The 26,872-nt window shown below is 42.7% G+C and overlaps 2 protein-coding genes across 3 annotated transcripts in view; both read right to left on the bottom strand.

The window, feature by feature from the left end:
• Positions 1–15,326, bottom strand: part of RIC8B (RIC8 guanine nucleotide exchange factor B) — a 34,681-nt gene extending 19,355 nt beyond the window's left edge. Inside the window, exons 1-3 of the mRNA XM_068664597.1 lie at positions 15,135–15,326; positions 12,997–13,044; positions 1,834–2,442 (exon numbers count right to left, since the gene is read on the bottom strand). Coding sequence (XP_068520698.1) covers positions 1,834–2,442; positions 12,997–13,044; positions 15,135–15,245 — 768 coding nt within the window. The 5' untranslated portion in view covers positions 15,246–15,326. The remainder of the gene's footprint in view (positions 1–1,833; positions 2,443–12,996; positions 13,045–15,134) is intronic.
• Positions 15,327–20,704: 5,378 nt separating this feature from the next.
• Positions 20,705–26,872, bottom strand: part of RFX4 (regulatory factor X4) — a 91,969-nt gene continuing 85,801 nt past the window's right edge. For both annotated transcript variants that reach the window (XM_068664589.1, XM_068664596.1), the window contains exon 18: positions 20,705–21,789. In XM_068664589.1, coding sequence (XP_068520690.1) covers positions 21,517–21,789 — 273 coding nt within the window. In that variant the 3' untranslated portion in view covers positions 20,705–21,516. The remainder of the gene's footprint in view (positions 21,790–26,872) is intronic.

Raw genomic sequence — 26,872 nt, 5'->3', positions numbered from 1 at the left:
CAAAGTTAAAGGCATTCTTAAGAAAGGTCTAGGTCAGAATATAAATGAGAGAAATGCTTCTCACTTTCTTCATATTTCCTTGAAATTTGAAGCATTAGCTTCTATGAATTTTTTCCTCATCCATTTAATCTTAAGTGTCAGGATTTAATTTCTTATTCAGTGTCCTTGAGACATTACAGCAAAGAATAAGCTTCATATTTTCATGTTCCAGAATGTGATGATTAATACTGTATTTGTTGCTTAGTACAATGCACTAAACAGACCAATTACTGGTCTATTTTAACCACTGCAAAACTCTTAGCTTTATACACCAGCTATTTACAATGCCCGGTGAAAAGTTAATAAAACTGTTTTAGACACAATATGGCATGGAGTAAGAAAGACCTTCGGTTTACTGAATTCTTACTGTAGTGCAGACTTAAGTTATTCAATGAGAAAGTTATCCTCATTTCTATTTATAAGTTCAAGGATGCAACTCAAAACAAGCATATTTTTTGTAAGAAAAAATAGATCCAACACTGCCATGAAAAAAACAACATAAATATTATGAATAAGATATAAAAATGAAAGCGTGTTTGGTTCTCATACATGACCTCATCATAAAAGATCACATTTAAATCCAAAACTGGGGCTGGGAGAAAAAGACATTAAAAACAGAACCCCTCTGCTTCTTTAGTTATTTCCTACTGAACGTTGCAGTTGATGTGCTTATCCATCATGCCCAGAAAAACAGAAAAAAACGAGGGAAACTTCTCAGCTCTAATTGTTACTGTATTGCTATACTCCATGATCTCAAGAGATGTACCCATCTGGTATGCTTACATTACAGAGTTTTTCCTAGCCAACTAATTATTAGTGAACAGCATTTATTTTCTTTTGGAAATCTTGGACTCTCATTTAACAGTCTTCCTTGACACGTTCCACTGTGTTTTGCATTTTTTGTTTGAAAACATACAATTCTAGCTAGCATTATATAATCCAAGCTACTCTCCCATTAAACAGAAAACACATTGAAAAGATTTTTTTTTTGCCTAAGCAGTAGTAAGAGCAAAATAGTTACTTTGGCATTACAGGCAGTAAGCATTAAAGACTCAACACCTCTTAGAAGCCCAAGATCAGCAAAGCAGAGACTCACAGAATGGCTTAGGTTGAAAGGGACCTTGCAGACCATCTGGTTCCACCCCCCTGCCATGGGCAGGGACACCTCCCAGACCACGTTGCCCAAAGCCCCATCCAGCCTGGCCCTGAACACCTCCAGGGATGGGGCATCCACAGCTTCTCTGGGCAGCCTGTGCCAGGACCTCTCCTCCCTCACAGTAAAGAATTTCTTCCTTGTATCTAATCTAAATCTACCCTTTTTTAGTTTAAATCCATTCCCCTCGTCCTATCACTGCACTCCCTGACCAAGAGTCCCTCCTCAGCTTTCCCGTAGTCCCCCTTCAGCTACTGGAAGGCTGCTGTAAGGTCTCCCCGGAGCCTTCTCTTCTCCAGGCTGAACAACCCCAGCTCCCTCAGCCTGTCTCCACAGGAGAGCTACTCCAGCCCTCCGACCTTTCTAGATCAATACATGACACAATCAGAATTCAGGTATTCAGACAGATTTTCTCTGACTGATTTTTCATACAGAGAAGCTATGATGCCAGTCGAAAATTTTGGAACTACCTCATCTGCTATTCTGAAAAATGCAATCTGGATTCCACCAGAATTACAGTACAAAAATCAGGAATTAAAATCCTTGCTCTGGGGCTCAGACAACAACAGTTTCTTGTGTTGGATCTGGACCTTGCAGGCTAAACAAAACCAGTTTAAAAAATCACCTCAGCTTAACCTTACCTTGCTGTGGACATTCCAGCTGTCAAGTGTTACATTAAAAAGTGCCTTCAGTGCCTCAATGGCACAATCTGTCTCTTGCAGAGATAAAGGAGGCCTGTCACGATCTTCTGCTGCTTTATATTCTTCTGTCCATCTTACATTCAGGGAACTTTCCAAGGCCTGCGTCAAAACTTGCACCCCTTGCAGTTCCTGACGCAACTGTGACCTAATATCTGTGTGCAGAAGCGACAAGAGGAAGAGAAGACGCAAATCAAAGCATTTAATGTCACCAACAAGCTGCTGATCCTTGCATTTTTTCAGAAGATTGCAGAGCATGGCTGCAAGATTCAGTTCCAAACTGAGCTTCTGTGCAACAGCACTATTAAAAACTATGTTACAGAGGCATTTTAAAGCTTCTACTATAACAGGAAATTCAGACACCTTCTCCAAAGGGTCTTCCACAGTGTCCAGCTTTGCTAGTCTCATAAGAATCTGCATGTTCCTCTTCGTGGTTACAGGCACTAGAACAGTCTTGTCCCTGGAGAGAATCCGCAGGGCTTCCAGGCAGGCAACTTGACAGGAAGTTTTCGTGTCTTTTTCAAGGATGTTTAGAATCTCCTCGCATAGTTTCTATGTAAATACAAACAAACAAACAGTTTCATCATCTCAACGTTGGTGGCAATCGGAAACTACTTCTGCTAAGCTCCTATATGGTTTTTGAGTTTTCAGCCGCCTTGAGAAAGTAGGTGTTTTGTATCAGCTTTTCAAAATATAAACTATTAAAAAGGACCTCCAAAGCTCATCCAAAGCAGTTTTCCTTAAGGAACATAATGCAGTTGCACTGGAAGATGTGGGCTGTAGCAGTTTTACCACCTCATAAACCCGCTGTTTTGTCACCACAGCTTGCCCTTCCAACTGGAAAGGTTCACTGATACTTCATGCCGTGACTGCGGGGGTAAACAGAAGAAAACAGTACAAGAACACACAATGCTTCCCAGGATCTACAGGTCAGAACAGTGACATCTGAATTACAGGAGAATTAACTTTAATGTGACAGAAACAGACAATCAGATGATCAATCAAAACGGAGAAAAGACAGGACTGAAGAGACTGCTTGGCAGTAAAGGCCTCCAGAGGGTTTTTATGCCTTAAATCCACAAATCACTCCCAAGTACCAGCGCCAGAAGTGTAATTACGAAGAAGTTCCTAGATAAGTGCCAATATGAAGTGCATTGTGCTTCACAGGACACAGTTCCTCCCCGTTTCTCACCATCCAGCTTTGTGTCCTGACCACTGATGTGAACAACCTACCAAGGAGGCAGAGGAGTGACTGACTGAAGAGCCATGCTGCACGAGCCACCTCAGCACCTGGGATTTGTGTGGTGGTCTCAGCTGGTATTTGTTAGTAAGAAAATGATGAAAAGGCATACAGGAATACCAGTATGGTAGAAAGTAGTTCTTAAGGACCAGCCTTTGGAATCACAGCTCGCAGCACCACCTGAAGAAAAGTGGGGAGCACAGCACCCCATCACCCCGACCCAAAGCTCCAAAGGAAAGCCCCATTTGGTACACCCCAACAAGCCTTGTCTGTGATCCCTTACAGCTAAAGCTGAAGTAAAAAAAGGAAGGTCAAATCTAAAGCAGAACAGACACTCCAGAAGGGACAAAAAAAAAAAAAAAAAAGGCAAATCTTCAACAATATTAAAAGACAATCTGTAAACAAGTCAGGCAGTAAGAACTCCCAATATGATTTCTACTATGCTTGTCCCAGGGCGAAGCCCACCCAAAAGCACCACCCAGACGAGTAAGACCGTGCCTCCATCTCCACAGCTCTCACCAGATTTATCCAGTGGGAGCTGGAAACGAGGAGCGAGCTCCAGCTCTCCCTACTGCATGAGCAACAGGAGGATTGGTGGTTAGAGCATTACTGACACTGCATCGGACTCAATGCCACAGCTGGGCACCCGTGCAGGAGTATGGGTATGTACCCTGTGAATTTCACAGCCAAATACCTAGAAGAGATGCTAACCTAACTCTGCTCCCACAGAGCTGTACAGCCCTCTGACATGAGCACGATGTGTTAAACCTGGGCTAAATGCTTCTGAGGGTGGCATCTTTGAAGTGTTTAAAAACCAAACAAAGACCTGGGAAACAAGAAACGCCTGGTCTAGATTCACCGTCAAATTACCTGGTTATAGCTCAACTTCTTACAAGAACTTGGTTTCTGTTAAAGGAATCTGCCATGCCATTAACTGCACCCCGCAGGCAGATGTGACAGTCACAAAGTCTGTTTGACTTTGATAACAGGACCAAATGGACAGATGGGGAACAGATAAGAAAAGACAGGTTTATCCTGTTCCCTGCCTACAACCATTTGCCTACGAAGAGCCTCATCTTCCCAAATTTAGACTTCTTTTTCAGATGCTGCATCTACCTGCTGCTATGGAAGCGTCACTGCAAAAGGTCAGAAGCACCGCAGGAGATCCCAAAGGGCACCAAGCTCCCGCTGACTTGCCACGGCGGAAGGCAGCCTGACCTCTCTCCATAGATTTGAAGACTTCCCTTGCAATTTAATTAAAGATTATGAAAAACATCACCTTATGGCTTCAAATCTTAGTGAAATGCGGCAACAGAAGACTCCTATCTATGATTAATTTACTAAAGATAGATACCGGTGTTTTGGGTTTCTTGTTTTGGAGGTAGCCACCTTCTTCCAACTTGAAACCAAATGAGCATGTTTGTAAACTGCTTCATTTCTCATACCCTCCTAAAGTCTCGGCTGGATAAAAGATTTTACAATATAAGAAAGGATAAAGTTTATTTTTAAAAGCATTAATTATACACTGCCTTATGCATACTGTATTAATAACTAAGCCATTACACACTGAAGAACAAGTTACTAAGCTTCCTAGCCATTAGCACAAAATACAGTTTTTGTGTATTTATTTATTAAGATCTAAGTCTCATGAAGTAGAAAGCACCTCAGGACTTTTCATATAATTCTCTGGAGTTAGATCCTGGCAAGCCATCAAGATTGATTTTGAAGGAAGCAGCATACAGCAGAGATACACCACCTGTGGGATCAGACAGGGAAACACGGCTGGTTGATCTCAAGTAGGAAAAATTAAAGAATGCGATGCTGGCTGAAGAGCTATTCACAGAAACTTCTGAAGAAAGGAAACAAAATTCACCCTATTGCAGGATTGCAGGAGACAACTAAACCCGAAAACCATACTTTCTGCTTTCTTCTTGATGGTGTGAGGGAAGGGATGTGCAGACAGATGAAAAACTGGAAAAGAACCACAAAAACATCGTCCTTTTCATTTTTATTTTTTAGGTGGTACCTCCCCAACCCATAGCCTATGAGCATGGCATGACCTAAGGGGCACAGATGGTATTTGTTTGGTTGGAAGTGAAAGCAAGTGAAAGAATTCAGACAGTGAGGTACCTCCCCTTTCACGTAACATATTACGATTGTCCTAGGCTCAGGGGTTTATTGCTACCCCTCAATTATTGTATGAGTTTAACTTAGTTTTTTATTTCTATCTTTTCAGCAGCATTCAGAAGGGAGTTGTGACTTTCATTTGTTGTGGTACATCAAGAAACATTTTTATGTACTTCTACATAGAATCGAGGTAGTTTTTAAGTCCTTTAAAACTTTTTTTCAATTATAAAACACATTCAGTTCTCTAAAATTCAGTAATTCTCAGCTTTTGTACTGAACACACCGTTCCTTTCATCTCTGCTGCAGCATAAGTTACATTACAACATTTTAAAATTTTATTACACGTTATAGCTCTTCCTGGGCTTTGTGCTTTTTGCCTGTTTGATGAGCAAGATATTTATTAATCCACTCTGCTCCTCTGCCCTGACAGCATAAAGGCTCGATGCTAACTAAGAATAGGGGCCTATAGGACAATCGATGTCCCAAGATACAGGGGACCTGTTTCTTCTTCCTTGCTCAGCCACAGATCCATTGTGTGGCTTCATGCAAAGAACTATCACCTCCTTATTTCCATTTCATTCGAACCTTTTTTTTTTTTACAGACTAATCAGATTTTTAAAATAAGGTCTCTGTAGGCAGAGGTGCCTCTTACCAGCTGTTTATTTTTTCCTGGCTCAACCTCAGGCAGTAGAACAGACCCCCCTGAAGAACGGGGCACTTCATGGTCTTGCTCTTTGGTCCTGCAGTGCCTGTATGTGAGTTCCTTTCCCATCCCCTCTTTGTCTTTGAAGCAGATGTTTATAAATCACACTTGACCTATGCCCACTTTTTTCAATTCACAGACTACTAAATTTTGACTACACCAGGACTTCACTTCTGTAGCTTCTCAGATACGTAATGTCTTGGTGAGTAAAAGAAAACATTTCCTTTATTTCCTTCTTTCCCTCTGGCAAATCATTCTCTTTGCTTATGCATGCCTTTGGATTAGAGCAGGAAAAAAGACAACACAGTCTCCACCCTGCACGTATCCAAATCCAAGCAAACAGTACTGCTTTGTTGCATATGAACCAATGTAGATACAGATTATTCAGTGCTACAGAGGTCGCAATTCAAAGGCAAACAAGAAAACCTCTGCTAAAGCATTACAGAAGGAGTGCACACCTTCTCTCCCACTTTCTGGGCTTTTAAGTTTTGAAGCACACCATAGATACTGTACGTACCTGAAGAGGTATGCTCATCATTCCAATTTAAATTAAAGCAAGGAAAAAAATAAGGAAAAAAAACAAAACACTTGCCAAATTGACTTGAAACTACATCTTGTCCCCATTTCCCACCTTCCTTAGTAAGGGCTCAAAGTCCTAACAGAATTACCAGGAAAGTCCAGCAACAACTGAAGTCCGTCAAGAATGAAGGAAGAAATTCTACATGAACAGAACAACAGAGACTTGCTTGTTTTTGTAACACCTGCACTCATTTCTCAAGGCAAGTGCTCTTATGCCTTGAAATACACAAGGTAGCCCTAAGTACATTCATCTTGATGGAAGAGCAAGCAGTATTATCACACGGGGAACAATATGAGCATGCCAGACTTACCACACTTGTTAGGCTGACCTTAAAAAAACAAAAACTTTTTTTTTTAAACAAAAAAAGAACTGGCCACAAAATGAAACTAGCCCTCCCCACTCTTCTTTAAGAGCTGAAAAGAAGTGATAGACACGAGAGTGAATCCATGCTTAGAGCATTAGCACAGGTGAACCAAAAGCCAAAATACATGTCTGTGGCCTCAACAAGGATTGCGTGTCAGAGCCCATAACATTCCCATTCTGAAGAAATATGTGGCAACAGGCCATGCTTTCCTTCTCCTGCACTGGCTTAAATCCCTCTAGTTCACTTCATCTCCTGACCCCCGTTTTTTACCATTTTCAAATCTCAATTTAAATTCTCTCTAGAGGCTCACGAGAAGTACGTTCTTCATTTAATTCAGCCTACTTCTGCAGCTGTTCAGCGATGAGAATGGTTAACGAAATCAACTTAATGCCACAGTGTTCACGTGGAACTGCATCTCTTCAGCACATCGTACAGGTCTGTGGTAGTTCACCTCACTTGTATTGCTATCTGTTCCTCAAACTTACCTGCTGTTTTGCTATAAACGTGACGATTCACAGCAGCCTCTACCCAATTCCATGCAGATGAAAGAAATGTTAGTACTTGCGTGGCTCTCCACGTTACTCAGAAGCTTCCCTTGAGACAGAAGGCCCTCTCACATAAGGCAAAATGATGCATTTTACTTTTATTTGGTGGTATTCTCACTAGACTATGTAGAATAGCATAGAACTGCCTAAGAAAGTTGGCTGATCGTTTCTGCTAACAGGAGCAGCACTGAAAGAATAATACAAATCGGTTATTCTGTTATTACATTTAAGAATTAAGCATCCAAGATGGTAAGAAAAGTTGAAGAATATTTGAAATATTCATTTATTTCATTTTCTCAGGAAATCAGACGGTATAATGTGACATTTTTATCCAACTGTGTTGAATAAAGGCAGAACCAGATAACCTCCTCTGAAAAGGCTGTACCTAACATTTCCCAGCCCTCGTGGATGGTGCTGGGGGTGAGGGTGTACACTTGTACTCCGCAGGGACTCAGCCTGCCTCGCTTCAAAGGCTCCTTGTTCAGCCTGTGCTGTGTCTGAATACTTGGGCTCCGGGCAGGCGGCACTCTGCAGGTAGAGGTGGAGGTGGGGAGCAGACAGAGAAATCTGTGCTGTGAGGAGTGGAACCAGGTCTGCCCGTCCCACTGGGCACAGAGAAGTGAAATCGTGCAGCTGCATTCTCAGCTGCCCTCCTCCCTGAATGGGGAGAGGAAAAACCCTGCACAACCTCCGCAGCCCACTGGTAAAAGAAAGGTTTTAAAGGAGAGATGGGCTTCACTGGCTCCATCTAACATTTAAACAAGTAAAAACAGCAGAATGCTGGCTGGGAGCAGGCAGGACCAGAAGGAATTACAATACTCGGTACTGACGAAGGACACGTCGTAACTTTTCTTCTCTCCAGACTGGTACTCCCCTAAGGGTTTCAGTGAAGCCAGAACAACAGCAATTAACACTGAGACACCACACAGCGTGCCCACAGGAGTGCCTGAGCTTAATATCTTTATAGGACGCTCACTAGCAGGCTTTAAAAGCTTGCAAAGGAGTTGTTGGAAGGGGAGAAACCCTGTGCCTTTGTGCCTGTGGGATCCTTCAGACCTCCCAGAAGTGTCGCAGTGTCAACAGCACTATGTACTAACAAGTTTTAGGGGGTTATTTATCTATTTATTGAGATTGTGTGTGTGACAGCATCTTGCTCCATCAGGACACTTTACTGCTTCCATCCTTCCAAAGTTCAGACCTGGTACAGTCCCCAGCCTCAGGGAATCCCTCCACATCATGAATTTAATTCTGAGAGCAAGCCCCACAAAACATTTGATATGATTTATCATCGTCCATTTTGACACCTTTAAAGCATTCAGTAGTCTGGGGAAAAGACTGTTTTGGCAATCTTTGTCCACTAAAGGAGGCCTTGAATTTTACATCTATTATGCTCAAACTGGACCTGAGCAATAAATCAAGAAAACAGACATCCAAACTTGAGATTAACATTACAGGGCTGACCCAACATGGTAAACTGGAGACAGTTTTCTCATGAAATTGGGGGAAAAGCTGTCAAACTGATTATAACCACTTCCCTTTTTTTTGTAAACATGAAGATGGAGAAGAAACCAAACACCCTAAGTACTACCAGAGGTGAGGCAGACAAAACAAATTCAAGAGGTAATAATGGAAATTGTGAAGATCCTGGAATTCTAGGTAAGAATATGGCTTATGAATAATACTCTCATTTTTGGACACTTCTTTTGCTTTCCCCCTCCCCAACTCAGCATCTTGATCCAATTTAAGAGGCCAGTCTTGCTTGCTGCCTTGGACAGACGAGCCTCCTGTTACACCCCCTGGGTGAGTGATGCTGTGTCTCCTTGCAGCTGAACACCCTGGCTCCCCAGGCAATCAGCACTGATGGAAGTTTCCAGGCCACAAGCGGTGCTGTGATGCTCGTGCCACTTAAGGCTGCACACAGCACAGATGTGCCGCCACTTCACAAGCAGGATTTGGGCCTGTCAAGGTGCAAATGACCGAGAACAAAGCTCAACCTATTTAGTCAGCTATATAAACGGGGAGAAAGTGGTTCTAAGGAAGGCTTAGGCCAAGGCACGGAGCCACCGAGGGCACGCACGAGGCTGCTCCACACAGAGCGAGACCGCTCCCCAAGGTGACGGCCCACTCGAGCTACCAGAAACTTGTTCTGGAGCTGATCCCAACGTGGACCTAAGGACCAGCTACTTGCCAACCACCACGCTTCTGTCAAGGGCTGCATTTTGAAGACTCAGCTTCTCCGCTGTGAAGAACTTCCCGCTGGCTGACAAATGTTTGAGACCACCAGGAGCTGGTGAAGCTCCTCTGAAGCAACCACACTGCGAACCAGAGGTCAGTGTGCTCCGGAACAGCCGAAGTCTACACTGCTTGCACACAAATGGAACACAGACCTTCAGAAATTCATTTTTTAATTAGTATATGACAAATTAAGAAGGTATGACACCGACTTGGTCTGACTGACACCTGAGTAGACCTTACAGTAATAGACAGGGTGCCAGCTGGTTTATACCCACAGCACCCATCGTGTAAGCCTACACTGACAGACACATCTTTAAGTAAGATACAGCCAGGACAAGTTACAGCTCCTATTAGTACATCACTGGAGGATAAAAACACAAGCTTGTAGTGTCCTGTGGCCATCGCAATTTGTGGCAGACACATTTACTCATTGAAGCTGACAGCCTTGCCTCATTCTGCCTTCTGAAAGGGACATCCTGCATTCCTCCAGGAGTGCAGTACCACGAACTTGCTGACAGTTTGGTCAGGTTACAGCCTAAAGCATCAGATTTGATAACCACGTTATGACAGCGCTGTCTAATACAACTCTTACTGCCTGACCTACCTGGCTTCGACAATCAAGCCATAGTTTTGGCCTGATTGTCCAAATACAGCCCATCTGTGTTCTGAACTTCAAGCCTAGCACATGACTTCCTCAGACTGTGACCCTTGTCTGAACTCTCTTCTTCTGCAATCATTCCAGGCTCACAGCAGAAGGACTGCAAATATGATCAGTTCGAGTGCATTTGATATCACTAAACAAAAATGGGACTTGTTTATTAGTATGAGGCTCCATCAGTAAGTCTGAGCAACTGCCATTAAATCTGATGATAACTTCAGAAGTTTGCTCTCAGCAAGAACATGGCACTACTTCACCTTTCAATTTAAAGCATTTTTATTTTAACTGAAGGATGACAGGAGAATGCTGAATGCTTTACAAACACTAATGACATTAAGCACATGCAATTAGGTAGTCATGTTAACAAAAAGCAGAACAAAACAAAACAACCACAACCCCCCAAATCCTACCACCCAAACCACTCACTGTCTCTTGCCAATTTGGCTTCCGATCTCTATTCATTTCCTTCGTTCTCTAGTTAGCATCTTTCCCCAGCCTAGACACTTTCTCATTCTCAATCTAAAAAGAGGTGGAATGGGTAAGGAGGAAAGAGGGGGAAGAACACAAACACATTAAGAAAGCCAGATCAAGATCCCACTTGAGTTCTACAGATTAAGAAGGATGATGACATAGTCTTGTCACCACATTACCGATGGTCAGCTTCAAGTAAAGCCTAATGTTTAACCACTGTCTGTAGGTCTTCTGAAGTTTTAGAACTCATTTTTCAGAGGCATCTGTTCAGAGGTGCATTTTTCTTACCTACTTCTTGAAGAACTATGAGGGTGGATTCGAGAATAAAGAACCCCCCAGCTTTTGATCATCATGCATGTGCACCCAAAAGCTGCCTGTAAGAAGGTGGCTCTGGTCACGCATGATTAAGGTCTTTTCTATTAAGAATAACGTGAAAACATTTGAAAGGAAAAAAATAGTTTTGTTTAGAACAGAAATGTTAAGTCTACTCACTTTCTTAAACACTCCTCGATGACCTTTGTTCAGCATTAAGGTCACAGAAAGATCAACAACTTGCCCAAAACCACGTAGAGAATTTAACCAATTGAGTAGTAATTCTATCAAGGATTTTCAGAATACTGAAAGAAACTCCAACTAAGTACAGCAACAGGCTTAGAACACTGAGTAAAACATTATTCAACTGTGTGCACACCTCAGAAACATTCAGCTTACAAACACTTCAATATGCTGATAGTTTTGTCATACTGGCCTGTTGCTTAACTACAGCATTCAATATCAATTTAAGTTTCCAAATTCTACACTAAATTAAAAGTTATTTCCTATAAAAAATGTTCTATCTCTGCATTTAGCACAGATGTAAAACCAAAACAAAACACTACATATACAAGTTTAAAGAAAAAAGTCTCAAAGTCTGTGACAGCTGCTCTGTAAAGTATAAAAAGCAAAGCAGAAAAAGATGCTTTCAGGGAGCTTCCAGGTCTGTGAAACAAAACAATTGTGAAGACTGGGGGAAGACCTCCATGCAACATTTCTGGTTTTTGTTTTATTTTGATTTACTAGAGACAACAGCATTACATACCATTTACTTAACTTTCAGTATTACTTTTGTGCTGAACTGCACACAAGTGTGCAGTCTGGCTAGGACTACAAGTCATTTGTGCAATGAAGAATTGTAATTTTGGGATTACAGCATGCACAACACTGATGGTTTTGTAAATTCAAAGGACTGAGAGATTTATCAGCCCATTCATTTCTACCAGCAAAAGGACTTAAGACCTTAAAAAACGTTTAGATTTTGCACAAAATCATGGAGTGAATCAACGCATGCCCTATTTGAGATGAGCTATCCTAACAGCAACGTTGCAACTCTGACTTCACGCTTTATTTCAGAAGTAGAGGAGGTGTGCAACCTCATTCATTAATGAACATATTTCAAATAAATATGCAAATCAACCCAAAATCTAATTAGAGAAAAAAAAATCAAGGGTCTTGTCATGATATATTATACCATAAAAAAATAACATTAGGAAAAAATATCAAGGTCACTCCAAGCTTCAAATGCAAGGCTGTGGATGAATCTCAAGGGACCTCTTTGGCCCTGACACACCTGCACAGCTCTGTGCTATAACACAAAAACTACCCATATCTGGAACCTCACTTGCACGGTATACATTTTGATCATTACAGCTTCCTCAGGCATAACAGTCTTCCGTGGCTTTGTGTCACTTACAGCTTCATAGCTTTCTTCTACACTGACTCCATCTTTATCTCTAACATAATTGAAGTACCTAATATAGACAAGAGATACATCTGTGCTGTTACTACCTGCTGGGAAGAGAAAAAAATGAAAATGTTTTGCAAAGTTTTTATATCAGGTCCTGAAAAAAAAAGTAGCTTTATTTTTCTACCCCCAAACCTGTACCCAACAAAATTATTTACAGGCTTGCCTGCTACTATTTTTTATTGAGACAGGTGTTTCTGCTGCAGTATTTGTTTCTCTCTTTCAGAAAAAGAAAAGGAGAGAGGGGGCTCATCGTGTTTCTTACACTGAAGAGAAATTAAAACTGAGTACTATAATCACTATTTGCATCATCTCAAGAGGGCAGCTAACATTAGGGACTACTTTTCCTTTGTTATACTTCAAAGTAGAGCATGTGTGGAGCTCGACAGCCTACTTTCCTTACCTTTCTTTTATCTTCATCTGCTGGATCAAATCTGAAAATGGCCCGATTCTGTTAAAAAAAAGAAAAAGTTTGCATTTGTTATGTGTGAACATTAGCTGTTGAATTTGTAACGCTTGCTAAACCATTATAAAAATTAAGAGTTTGATTAAAAAAGCATAGCTAGTGAGACAATAACCACGTCAACTTGTGTCCTTTTCCCACTTTACCCACCCCTGAGAGCTTCAGGAAGTGCCTCCAACGAACAATTTCACAGTTTCCTCACTACTGGTGCAGAACAAGCCTTGATCTATGGGCTGTGTTCGTGATGTTTATTAACCCTCACGCATGGCACTTCACAAGGTGAAAAGCATTAGCCCTAGATTTACATCTTACAGATAACTTACAACCTCAACTCTTCCCTGAGCAAGTCTTGTTGACAAGCTTTTGATTACGCTTTAAAGTGTCCCAAACTGGAATGATCATAATATGATCTTGCCCAGGAAAACAAGAAGCGCCAATCAAATAAGCCTTACTACAAAAAGTACCATTTTTTTTTCCCTTTCCAGTTTCCACACTGTGGTGTTTCCTAAACACACTATCAAGTTATTTGTTTCTATAGCACAGTTAAGCACAAGGCAGACGTGGTCTGGCAACTTGTTTCCCTTTAAGCACTTTTAATAGTAACTGAGTCCAGTTCTAGGTTCAGCATCCTGAAGTGTGTCATTAGTGAAATACTACTCAAATGACCAAGTTTATTCTGCCAGTCAATGAGCACAGCAGTAGTACAAGACAGTTACTTTAATGATATTTAATAGCTTTTGAGCTAAATGAGTAAACGTGATGAATGGCTTCTAAGAAGTAATAAGATCTAAATTTCTTTTATTTCTAATAGAAATTTTTGCAGTACTGTACAAGGGACTGAAAAACAAAGGCGACCCTCACAGCACGTTAGTGGGCCCCTTCGGGTTCCTGACAGCAGCTCCCAGTTACACAGGAAGACCTCAGTCAGTCACCCTACCATTACAAATTCCCACCATCAGTCCGATCCTGTAGGATGGTAGGAAAATAATTCCTTTCATTTCTGTCACTGGGCTCCCAACGCCACTGCTGAACAATGTGAGTTCAGAAAGATGCCAGCCCCGGGCAGGTGAACATTGACTGCCCAGCATTTCACCAGGAGTAGGCAATCCTTGCTTTTGCATGGGAACATTTTTGGAAATAATAAAGAAATGTGGTGACAGTAAGTAGTTTAAGTACTGAAGGAACACTGGTTAGGAATAATCACTGCAAACGGGACAGGTCTGCTCTTTATCCTCTGTCAGATCAGTTTCTCTCATTAGAACTGTTCTAAAGCCACCTGCACCTTAAAACTGCACGTTATCCACCCCTTCCTTTCAATTATAGTGTATTTAGTGTGTTACTTGGAAAGACTAAAAACCAAAAGGAACAGGTGAGGAGCTGGGACCTGCGGTACTCCGCCCAGCCTTTGTGGCCCACGGGGAACCCACCCGAGTCGGTAACACACGACACAAGAAGATGCAGGAAGCGTTAAGGCAGACTTCTGAAGGAGAAACACAGCCAGGGAAACGTCAGACAGGATTAGGAGACCCCTGTGCCACTCCAGGAGAAGCATTTAGCTATTTAGCTACACACGCAGCTCCAAACCTCAATGCACAAAGCCAGAGATGCCAGAGCAGAAAGCACGCCAGCCCTCGCTCTCCTTGAGAATTCAACTTCAGCCTAAAAAATTCATCTGGGTGTCACTCGGCTGAAGGCGTCTAACAGGGGGCCCCTGCCAAGAGCAGATGTGGGCGCTGGGAGGCCCCTTGGGGCAGCACAAGGCTGACCTCGGCCCTCGCAGCCCCTCAGGGAGCGCCCTGCAGCTCTGCAGCCCCCCCCCCCCACCAAGGCTGCCCCCCTCTGCCCAGGCTTCCCCTGGCAGCCCCCCTCAGGGTGACGAAGCGAGCGGCACCGCTGGATTTAACACATTTTAGGCATAAAACAGCTCCCAGCCCAACCTCAGAGACCTCAGAGCCCCCCACACCAACCCCACGTCCCCCGCCCCCTCCCCTCACCCCACCCGCAGGGCACCCCCGTCCCCCCCGCACCCCACAAGATGGAGGCGGGCGCGCTACCGGCCCCCGCTCCCCGCCCGTTACCTCCTCGTTGTACCGCGCCAGGGCCCGCTCCACCGCCTCGGCTGCCCCTCGGCTCTGCGCGGCCTCCAGCGCGGCTCCCAGCCCGGCTCCCGGCCCCTCGCCCCGCTCCATCCCGATCCCGGTCCCGGTCGCGGTCCCGGTCGCGGCCCCGCTGGGCGCTGACGCAGCGCTCCCCTCGCAGCCCGCCCCGCCCGCCCGCTATTGGCTGCAAGGGGCGCCCCGCGGAGGGGGGTGAGGGAGGCAGGACTACGAGTCCCAGCGTGCACAGCGGACCGGGGTGAGGGGGGTGAGGGGCGCTGCGCCGCGCGGCATCATGGGGGGTGTAGTCCGCGCTGCGCTGCGGGGTGCGCGGGGCGGGGTGGAGAGACGAGCTGCACCCAGTGACACGGTGACACAAAGGGCAGCCTGACATAGCGCCTGCCAGTTAGGCTTGCCCTCGCCCTGCCCGCTTTTGTGCTACGAGCCGCTTTTGCACTTACAATGTCCGCCACAAAGCAAACAACCTGCACAGACAAGGCCCAGCCACCGCCCCACGGGCACGGTGTGCACCACGAGCACCTCATGGTGCCTTCGCTGCTCCCGCCATGGTGCCCAGGGGCAGCAGGTCCCGTGTGGGATGGCTGCAAGCTGGCCTCCCAACCCATGCAAGGGTGGCAGTGCCCCACTTACACGCCTGCCCCGCACAAAATGACACCTGCCCTGCACAAAATGTCACCTGCCCTGCACAAAATGACACCTGCCCCGCACAAAATGGCACCAGCTCCACATAACATGACACATGCCCCACACAAAATGGTGCCCGCTGGCAGCCTGAGGTCACAGCTCATCAGCGGGACTGCCATTACCATAGGCCACTGCAGGGCAAAGTTTCTGTCTGGGGTCCGAAGTGGGGCTTCGTTGTAACATTTGGGAGCAAAGCAAAACCCATGCGGGTTGGAGGGTGAAGGCAACAAGCCCCTTTTGTGGTTCATAGGCCCACATACCGTAAGGCCTCCATGCTGCCCGGGTGCTGGGTGCCATAGTGGGACCAGGACTAGGCGCTGCAGGAGCAAATCATTCACAGAGAGATTTATTGAAGGGTTGGGTTTTCTTCTCAAGTCCAAGCTCCCAAAGTAGTGGTGGTACACAAAAATCACGATTTCTCTTTAGAGACATGAGTGTGCCTGCCTTCACCAACCCACCCTCCTATCCTTTCACAGTGGGGTCAATATATTCTCTGAAGGGTTTTTACGTGTGTATGAGCAAGCAAAATGGTTGGGGTAGAGATCCTGGTGCCTCAGCACTGCTGTGTTTCGCCCTGGATGTGGTGGGAAGGCAAGGTGGGCAGACAGTGGCAAACTGGGCAAGAGCCTACAGTGTCAGAGCACACACTGGCTACCCCTATAGAGCTCTACAACACCATGGGTTTAAGCTACAGTTCAGAATATAGGTAGTAGCTCTGTACTCAGCATGTGCTATAGTCAAACTCCACTGTCGAGGTAGCTGAAAGTAATATACTGAAGTTAACAAAAAGCCCACAATAATAAAACTTCAGAGGGAGCTGCGGTTGGTCTCTCCTTGAAGTATTTGTTCATTCAGCAGCAATTCAGGAGGTGCTCAGTGGCCACGAAGAGCAAACCTTTCATGTCACAAATGATTGGCTCTGTGGCTGGAAATACCGCAGGGGCAGGGAGATTTCATCTGCGGATGGATGGGTGACTCCACGAAGCAGAAGCAGTGCCTGTGTACGCCTGTGTGTGTTTAAGATGCAGACCTGAACGAGGATCTGTATTTTCTGGTTAGGGTTTCTTTCTGCAATGGGTCAACCTGAGATGTGAAAACAGATCAACAGAGTCTTTGGACTACAAAGAGTAGTGAAATCCAGCCTGAAGTGCATAACTGTTCCTTCTGAGTCAGGACCATGCGTTTACTAATGCAGCTTTTGAAAGAAACCCAGTAAAAATAATCCTTTGCTTATTTGATTTACAATTGAAACTATAAGAAACGATAAGCCTGTTTAGATTTACTTCGCAGCACAGCAAAACATTCGTTTTACTTATACATGGTCAATTAAAATCTTTATTAAAAAATAAAAAATAAAGACTAGAAAATTGTTACTGCCTTTTAAAGGCACATTGTTATTCATCATCAGTGCGTTTTAGTTTCCACTTTAGGTAGCATATGAAGGATTAGGATTTCAATGAAAGAAGGGGACAGAATAAATTGCATCCTCTACCAAAGAACTGCCAGACCTTTTCAGATGGGCGCATACCATGAGCCCTTCCCATGTTAGTCAGCTTTATCTAAACCTTCCAAAGCAATGTCTGCCCCTGAATTTCATGGGTTTCAGGGTCAGTCACAACAGAATTGTGGGGCTGGGGAGGTCAGAGGCCATTTTTGTCAAAGGGTAGTGACCTTAGCAGCAAGAGGTAGCCTGACAAAAACAGGATTCATGCTAGTGAATGGAGTTCTCACTGCTCTTCCCCCGCTGAGTCTTTTTTCTACCTGGTAATGAAAAATCTTGAAGAATTGCAATGGATTTTTACATGCATACGTACAGATATGTTTGCGTGTGTATACACACATATAGATAAACATAAAATATGTTATTTATGCTATGTTGTATGTTACATGTTTTATTTACTATATATAATTTATATATTATATGTTGTTATATGTTATAAATTATATATGTTGTGTGTTTTAGAACATGAAAAAATAAAATACATTAAAACAGAAACGAAATGCATATTTGTTATGAGAGAGAAAGCTAGAGAGAAAGAAAGAGAAAAAATAAAAAAAGAAAAATGAAAAGAGTAAAGAAGAAAGCTGGAGAAAGAGAAAACATGACTGAGTATTTTGGCATGTGGTATCACAACATCTTCAGAAATTATTGTACAGTCACATATCTGCTCAATGTACACATAAATACGTGGCTAGGCAAGAAACAGCAGTTTCAGTTACCGCGGTCAAGGGAAAGGCTTAATGAATAGTCTCCAGGCTCTGACTCAGGAGGTTTGGCAATTTCTACAAGGGTGATTTAAGAGATTCCTGCCCTTAACCAACCCTTCTGCTCAGAAGTTATCATCTCTTGAGCCACTGCACTTCACAGCCTGCTATATACCCCTGTGACCCGAAAGCTGTGGCAGTTTATATTAATATGGTGGGCTCTGACCTGCAGTGGTTGAGGAGGGAGCCCACTTTCCCTTGCAGTGCTGCTGATGCAGATGGTGATGATGTCCTCTGTAGAGCTGTGTTCAGTAATCTATGTATTGCTCCAAATATCCAGTTTAAATTTCAAAACCCTTGTCAGGAAGCGATTCAGTTAACTGGAAGTGTACGATCAGACTCCTGTGGAATCTACATAAATTTCTAATTATTATTATTATCTTTTTTTTTTTTTTTAATCTAAAGAAAGACTGTTGGGGTTCTTTTGCAGAAGACTTTCAAAATCCAAGCGCTGTCTGGCAGGTGATGAAATTAACTGTTCTTTGGCTCTTTTTTTTTATGAATACAGAGCTTTCAGGTAGGCTGCTAGTCAAAATTCTCATTCCCAGCACTTCTCACATGGTGTTGCAGTTCTCTTCTAGTAAAGCCTGTATCGTTTCTGCTGCTGACACACATCCAGTATCCATCCTCCTTCCTGAACAGTTTCCCTGGGTTCTTCAGGTCAGGGTAAGGGAGTTGTCCCCAAATAAGTGGAAGGATATGGCACACTTGCATACTAACATATTCTCTCTTTCTGCTCTTTCATTCAATGCAGATTAGGCTTTATTTGATTTAACAAGTTCTTGTAAAAAATAAAATAAAATACAGGAAGTGCTTCTTGACTTTCCTTGACTGGTGCTGGGTTTCATGATCCTTCCAAAGACCCAGCTCTGAGTTCTTGATCAGTTCTGCCCATAAATGTCTCATCAGTACATCTGGTCCTCGGAGAGATGATGGCAGGTCGTGGTCAGCAGTCCATCAGGTAAATGGAGATTAATCAGGGTTCCAGCAATAGGAAATGAGTGAAGGGGTCACTGTGGGCTCTTGGCAGATGTGATGCAATACAGATATTTGGAATTCCTTGGGGGAAGGGAACATGGATTTTTCTATTGTAGAGACACTGCCTTTTCCATATTCATTTCTCACAGTCTTGATGAGGCAGATATGTCTATGCTTCTTAATAATCAATTGGCCAGAATCAATGCTTTGCTTTAAGCATCTTCAATAACAAAATGCAAAATAGGACTTTGGTCTCAAACACGTTAAAATTCTAGCTGCTAAAGACAGGCCATTATAAACTTCCCCACTTACCTTCTTCATGTGTGGCCAATTTTACCTGAAGGTAACTTGAATAAAAATAAAATACATAATTTAGCCTAAGCAAAATCTCCCCTATCCTGCCATCACCTAATAAAAGTGAAGAGTAACTGTATATTTTATAACACCAGCTGACATAAGTATAATTTCAAAAGGTCTGCGCGTTAACCCATAAAACAAGATTTTCGTCAGGTACCTAAAGGTGGAGATAGGCTCCTGCTTTGTTTCTGAAAACCCTACCAGGACTTTGGCTGAATGTTTAAGAGTCTGAACACTTTTAAAACCTGGTCTGGAACACCCTTCCTCCCTCAGTTTTTGAAGATTTCCAGTTCATTCCTGTAGTTACTTTACGGCTCAAATGCTCACTAAGCCCAAACCAATGAATTTACTCACCAGGTAAATATAGAAGGTCTGAGAATTTTGCCACTTGCTCACCTAAGGAAAAACATCTTTTCCATTTCCAGTATTCCAGTGGTTACACGTTTGTTACAAGGTACAGTAAAGAAAATAGTATCTTACCTGCCTCCTTGAATACCATGGTTTGGATGAGCACCATTAGCGGGACTTAAACCAAACAATATAAAGTCATCAGTCCAGATGTAGCTTTGAGCAGTTTGCAGCTGAAAGCACAGGTGTAGCACACAGGTGTAGCTGAAAGCACATGTTTACTCATTTGCTGCCAGGTATATACATTCTCAAGTCCTTTGTTGGATAAAAACATACGTTGTCACTTTTAGGATTTTTTGAATGTTTACAGCTTGTGGAAGCTTCTGTATTTAAGTAAATTTAAATGGTATCTATGCAATTTCAAGAACTTTATTTGAGTGTGAAATTCCCTCATATATCTTGCACAACTGTACAAATAACACTTATGTCCATCTTAGGCATAAACATTGTTATTATCACACTGGGTGCTATCAAAGATTTTATTTACAAAACAATTACTAAAATGTCTGATGTCATATTTCCATTTATTTATTTCTTACCCATAGGGTAATAGGTCCACCATAGTTGCTTGGTGCATTTTATAATACAGAAGAGAAAGCTATGTTAATAAAATCTAACAAAAACTCACAAATAGCTACAAATCTGACAGAAAATGTCTAAGAAAAATTCTCTCCAAAATACAATACATTTTTCCACACATACACAGTACAGAATAAGTTCAAAGGCACAGCTTTGAATTTTGCTCTTGTAGAAGTGTATAGAATTAACACCACATGAAGGAATTGAGAGAACATTGTCATACCTGGCAATAGGTAATTAAATGAATAATTGTGTTTGCATTGTCTTTTTTTTTTTTTTTTTTTTACATAATTGCTTCATATCATCATATTTAACATATGTGGCTCTGAATCCAAAATCTTCCCAGTCCCCAAGTCCCTTCTTAACCTTGTCAATAATGACCAGAGAAGTTAGATTTTTCCGGATTGTGCAAACTTAACACAAATACATATACAATAAGGACAATAGTCAAATTAAGGCAGTGTATAATTCAATGCTACATGTCTTTTCTTCTCTTTTGTAAAGATCAAACTTACTGGATCAACAGAAAGGTGCATCAATATACAAAGTTAGGTGTAAACTGAAATCTACACAACACGTCTTTTAAGGAGCCAGATGGAGGAACTGATACGAACGAATGATGACATGGCAGAATGGTTTTTAAGAAATGCATTAAAAGCTTAAAAGAACAGATGCCAGAGTTTTGCTGAGAGTGGACTTCCTGTCTTTAACACAAATTATAAATAGATTCCATTCCAGTACTTTTTTTGTAAGACTCATTAACATTTGTCAATAAGAGAGGGGGGAAAATGGCTCACTGACATTGACATCACACAGGGTTGGCCCACATGCCAGAATTAAAAAAGGCACAGATTGGCCTAAAAAGTTGTCTAGAATAGCACATCAATCTTTTTCGGCTACAGGAACGTTCAGTCATCCTGGTCTGCGATCTGCCCACGTTATGAACTACATTTATCTGCCCAGGATCTTTTCCATCTTCCCCTCCCTTCATGAACATCCATGTAAAGTCCCACGTAACATCAAGTTTTTATAACTCCTTTAAGTATATGGGCTTAACTGATACCAGTCATTTTCATTTAGCCCAACCTGTGGTGGCTTCCCCATTGATGTAGGCAAAGCCGGGAAAGTGTTGCATGTGCTCATATTCAGAATTTCTGCGCGTAGTCAAGGGGGTGTACATGTCACTAGAATTTCCGTATCTCGTGGAGTGCATGGATGGGCTCGTGTAGCAGGAGTTCGCGGCCGGCACCTCTGGCCAGCGAGGAGTCACTGGTGTGGGATGCAGCCTTGGGGTACTGCTCATCAAACAGGGCTCCATCCTGGATGTTGGGCTGTTGAAAGGGTACTGCAATAAAAGAGAAGAACAAATTAAAGAATTATTTACTGTATACTTAATTGTGATGTAAGGGCTGGTGGTATCACATTTCCTTGTTTCATATAAACAAAATCAGGTGAACGAGCAGCCTTCCAAACCCTAGGTAACGTATTGAAGGGGGAATATCAGATATCCAGTGCCTGCAGTCTAATCAAAGTGTCAGGGGGAGTCTTGCAAAGGAGTCACAACATTTAAGTATCAAATGAACTTACCAAAGAGCTAGCTACTGGCAGGTATATCTGGAAGCAGACAAATAAATTGAATTTGTCTAGTTTCTGTCTCACAGCTTTTACTGGGAATCTTGCTGTTCAGTAAAAAACAGAGCATAAAATACTCTGACTCCTGCTCACTCAGCTAGGTTTTGAGGGAGGAGAGCAAAAGGATCTTTACTGCTGGAAAGGTGCCTTCCCTTTTAAATGTTCACAAGCCATCCTGCTAGTTTCTGCAGAAAAATTCTATGGCCTGGCCCCAGAGTGGGCAGCTAATTGGAGAACTTATCAGAAGAGTCAGGCAGAAGAAGAATCTCTCTATTCCCCAGCTGTTCGCAGTGACAGCTGGAAACTAGACACCAAGTAGGTTTGACAATGGCCTCCCACTAAGGAGAAGATGTACTGAGGATGGGACAGGCAGGAAAACAGAGAACAGCATTTGTCCCCTGTACCCACAGGCTGCCCAGCCACAAGAATTAAACTGTGCTTATGAGTACTTGCTTACCACGTATTTATTTATTTATCACCTGTCTTGCAGGAATAGGTCATCTGTATGTTCTGCTTAAGAAACAACTTTCCTTGTTTTGCCCTTCTATCATCCATCTGCATCTCAGTGATGGTGAGGATCCCTATTCCCCTTGACCTGCTGTGTATCTTCACGTCTACATTTTACACCTTTTCGGCAAGATGGTTTTTAGCCACCACAGATGGTCATGGTGAGCATGGCAGAACTGGGGCAAATGCATCCATACACACAGGGCTGTACCTTTTATATGAAAAATGTCATAATTTTAAATCTTGTTATCTTGGGTTGTTCGCAGCTGATATTTCCTTAACTAGAAGCTGTCTCCAGAGTAGGATGGGCACCTCTCCTGGATCTGCCCCTTACAAACCCTGCAAGCTGCATGCCAAAACTTTGTTTAGCTGAGGATGGTAAAAACCCTGCCCCATATTTTAGGGGGAGCATGGAGAGAAGAGCTGCTGTAGCTCTTGTTGCTCACAGGAGGGAGATGGTGGTGATTCCCAAGGGGCCTCATTACATTACTCTACTGCCGGATGGGGTGGCATTAACGGGTTGCATAAGCGGGTCCCCAAGGCAATTACTGCAATGTCTGCATGAGGAGTTTCTGCTGACACCCTTCAGACCACAACCAGGAAGGCAGCCCTGCCTTGGAAAACATTTTTGAACAGTTCATAAGCCTCAGGCAGCTCAAAAGCCACATGCTGGCCACTCCTAATTAGAGAGGAGAAAGAGAAGGCTATTTTTGACCAGTACACTGTAGTTAGTGACTTAGCATATTCCACCGTGTCCTGCGGAGACAGACCAGTTAGCAGATGAGAGGAAGAGATCAAAGTTGTACCATGCATTATTTAGCATATACTCCTCATTGCCACAGAGACTGTGGATTTACCTATGCAATCAGTGGCTGAAAAAGGCTGGTAAATGGCAGCGCAATCCCAAAATGCCAGCACTACAGCGGGGACTGCTAAGCAACTATCAGAATAAGCTGTGCTGGCAACACTGGACACGTGTCTGTACACGATCATCTAAGTTCCACCCTGTGAACTTCCAACCTCTCGGCCCAGCTTAGGCACCGACCACAGAAAGGTTCGTATTCCCTTCCAGAAGAATCTGTTATCAGACTTGTTAGCTTTCCAGAAGCTTCTCCTGAAGATCAGAGCTATCGGTACCCAGCAACCACAAAACTCGAACTTTGAGGTTTTATATGAGGTGATCTGAATTTAGGACCATGGTTTTCTCCATTAACTCGCTAATTAAGGACAAGGCACCCTGTCAAGAAACAACCAACTTGCAAGTACTCTAAGCAAACATAAGAGGTTCCAGAAAAAGTTGAATATTTCTCATATTTTAACTTCTGGAAGACTAGTTAGTAGACTTGGAATGCAGTTTTCCTGGTACGCACAAGCAACACATTGAAGTCATTTTCAGTCTCATGCCTGCTGACTGCCTTCACCTGAACATCCTGGAGAACAAAGCTCCTGCCATAATGGATTCAGAAAAAGTTGTCATGTGCTTTGCTATAGCTTCAGAGTGGAATTCATTTCACCTAATGTTAGTTGTCAAAAAGTCAGGCATCTAATAAAAGCGAATTATCTGTGCTTTTTCTACAGCCATGAGAAGAATTAATCCAACCTCAAACTATCAAACCTAAGTATTTAGGACAGAAGATGAGTGATCCTCAGAAGATGGCTCTTTCCTTTGTACTGCTGCCCGTTGGTTCGGTTTACTCAGGCTAAATAAAAGTCCCTTTTCCGTAGTTGTCAAATCCATGGCTGATCTGAGATGTCACAGAATTGTTCCACTGGTACAAAATGTTTTGAGATGGCGGGAGCCAGGACCGGGATGTATCATTGGGAAAAAAAACACATTACACAAACAATACATTTTAAACTCTTTTCTGTATGCCATCTGTGGAGCTGCAAGATGCAGACCAAGCTAGAAACATACTGCTTTGACTTTAGTAGTGTTTTAGTTGATAACAATTATCACGGCAGTTATCTTTGCCTTTACTACCCATTGATCTATACCTCAAATCACTGTAGATTCCTGTATTAATTTATATACTTAGAAATACATTCATCTAGACTTTTGTCATAATATACCAGTGATTCTCTCATTTCTTCCCAATGCAGTATTTGATCTGCTCTGTTAAGCATAACAGAATGTTTCGCTATCCTGACCTGGTGCAATTTTCCCCTGAGGTTGTGACGTAGAACAGGGCAATTACTTGCCATCATAGCTCTTACACATGGCAAGAGAAAGCCTGAGCTTCAGCCAGGATAATTTGCCACTTATAATTTGCAGACTGCAAAAACTTCATATATGAGCAAAACAAAATGATCTCGGGGGATATTGTGCCGGATCTCCTGGTTGTGCATGGCATTATGTGGGAAAGCCACATAATGTCTTCTAGGCAGGTTGGCCGCACAAAAACGGTGCCATTTTGGGATTGAAACCTTGGCTCCCAAAATGAACTTCAGGATGCACTGAAAGGAAAGATAATCCCCTCCTATTTGCAGCCAAGAGGCCACGCTAAGGCTTCTAAGAAGGCAGAGCTAATGGCTATGCATAAGGGGACAGGATACAGTGTGCTGCTTTTCCCCCGCATCAAGCGCGCCCGACGCAGCTGTGTTTATGAATGTGTCATGAATGTAAAAAGAGTAATTGCTTGAAAATAACATGGACTCTAAATATCTAGTATTTTACAATAAATTCTGTTATGACTGAATGCAAGATGGAAAGTTTTGTAATGGTAGGTCAGCTAATCGCAAATGAGTCAGTGACTTCTTTTTCCCTCCAGTGAAGAGACTATTGAAAGACAATATTTTTAAAGTACCCACTGGCCCCTGCCTGACTATTAACTCACCCAATGAAGCATCTATTCAGCCTTGTTGGAGTGTCCAAAGCATCGCCATCTGGGCGGATGCCTGCCCATGCTGCCTGAATCACCTTTCACACTCTACATCCGGTTTAATGAAGAGTGCTTAAGCACGCTGAACTCAAAACACTGGGGCCTAGTGATCTTTGCCAGATATAAAAGCGACGTTTGTTGGAGGGCTCTTGACAGGAAATTACCATTTTCTGGGTTAACTCACACTTGTTGCTACTGCTGCCGTTAGACCTAGACAAGAAGCTCTTTAAGTCTGGGAGACTTTAAGCAGATTATTGTTAAACCCCCCAAATGTAAAATTAATTCAATTTCTTTTGGTATTATTTTAGAAAATACTACATTAAATATGGCCTAACAAGAAGTGAAGATTGAATTCCTGCAGTGTGAGGATGGCAAATAATCTCCTTATTCTTACCCTCAGCTCCCTGGCTGATTATGCAGGGAGGTGAAAGGTGTCTCTGTCCAAACAGCAAAATATTTTCCTTATGAATGTGCCTCTGACTTTACAGTGCATTAGCTCACACTGCTGCAGAATGCTGTGAGTTACTAGTTGGCATTAGCCACTACTTTAAGATTTACAAATAACTCACACCAGAAATTAGAACAATTGTGAAGAACGGGCTATACAGTAACTTTATAAAATTATGCTCAAAATCTCAAATAGTGTCAAAATTGGAACTATTGATTTCATCTTTATAACCCTCTATTTGAACCTTTTCTTCACAAAATGAAGCTTATTACGTCTAATTAAATAGATTGGGTGAAATTTTCAAGTCACTCTAAGTGACTTTGGTACTTTGGGAGTGGCATTTGGAGCCTTATGAAAATCCTATTTGTAATTATTTAAAAAGAAGACATCTGTTTCCTGTTGCATTCAATACATAATTACTTGAACTACATTTTAATAACTCAAGTTTGTTACGAAGCCATACAGTTCGGAACAATAATTCCTGTTGCATGGGTGGGATTTGGGTGGACTTTTTTTTTTCTTTCTTTCTGTCATTACTAGCTGTTAGATGACAGAATGGTTATTGGGAAGGGTGAATTATTCTTACTGCATTGGTAGAGTCATAAGCTTATATTGGATATGCTCTGGATGAACAAGAACTTTTCTCTTCGGTTCCTTCTCTTATCTATGGAGTAGGTGGGACAGAACAACATGAATGGGTGCTAAAGCACTGGTTCTGTCTGGGAGATTTCTTCAGCTACTCCACTGGAAGGGAAAGAAGTTAATGCTTTCTTCCAGAGCTGCCCCTCATGTAAATCCTGATGTAGAGGCTTATGGAGGTGAAGACGTGGTTGGGTAGAACTGTGGCATGCAACACTGCCCAGAAAAAACAAGTAGTGCTGCAACTCAAAGGCATTTCAAGGAAGCTGGGTGAAACCACTGTGGTCCTCAGAACAGTTTAGGACAGGCATTGCACAAACACT

This window comes from Anas acuta, chromosome 1 (assembly GCF_963932015.1).
Source record: "Anas acuta chromosome 1, bAnaAcu1.1, whole genome shotgun sequence".
Taxonomy (NCBI): domain Eukaryota; kingdom Metazoa; phylum Chordata; class Aves; order Anseriformes; family Anatidae; genus Anas; species Anas acuta.
Note: the sequence above shows the minus strand (reverse complement) of the source record. Positions and strands in the feature narration are given on the sequence as shown.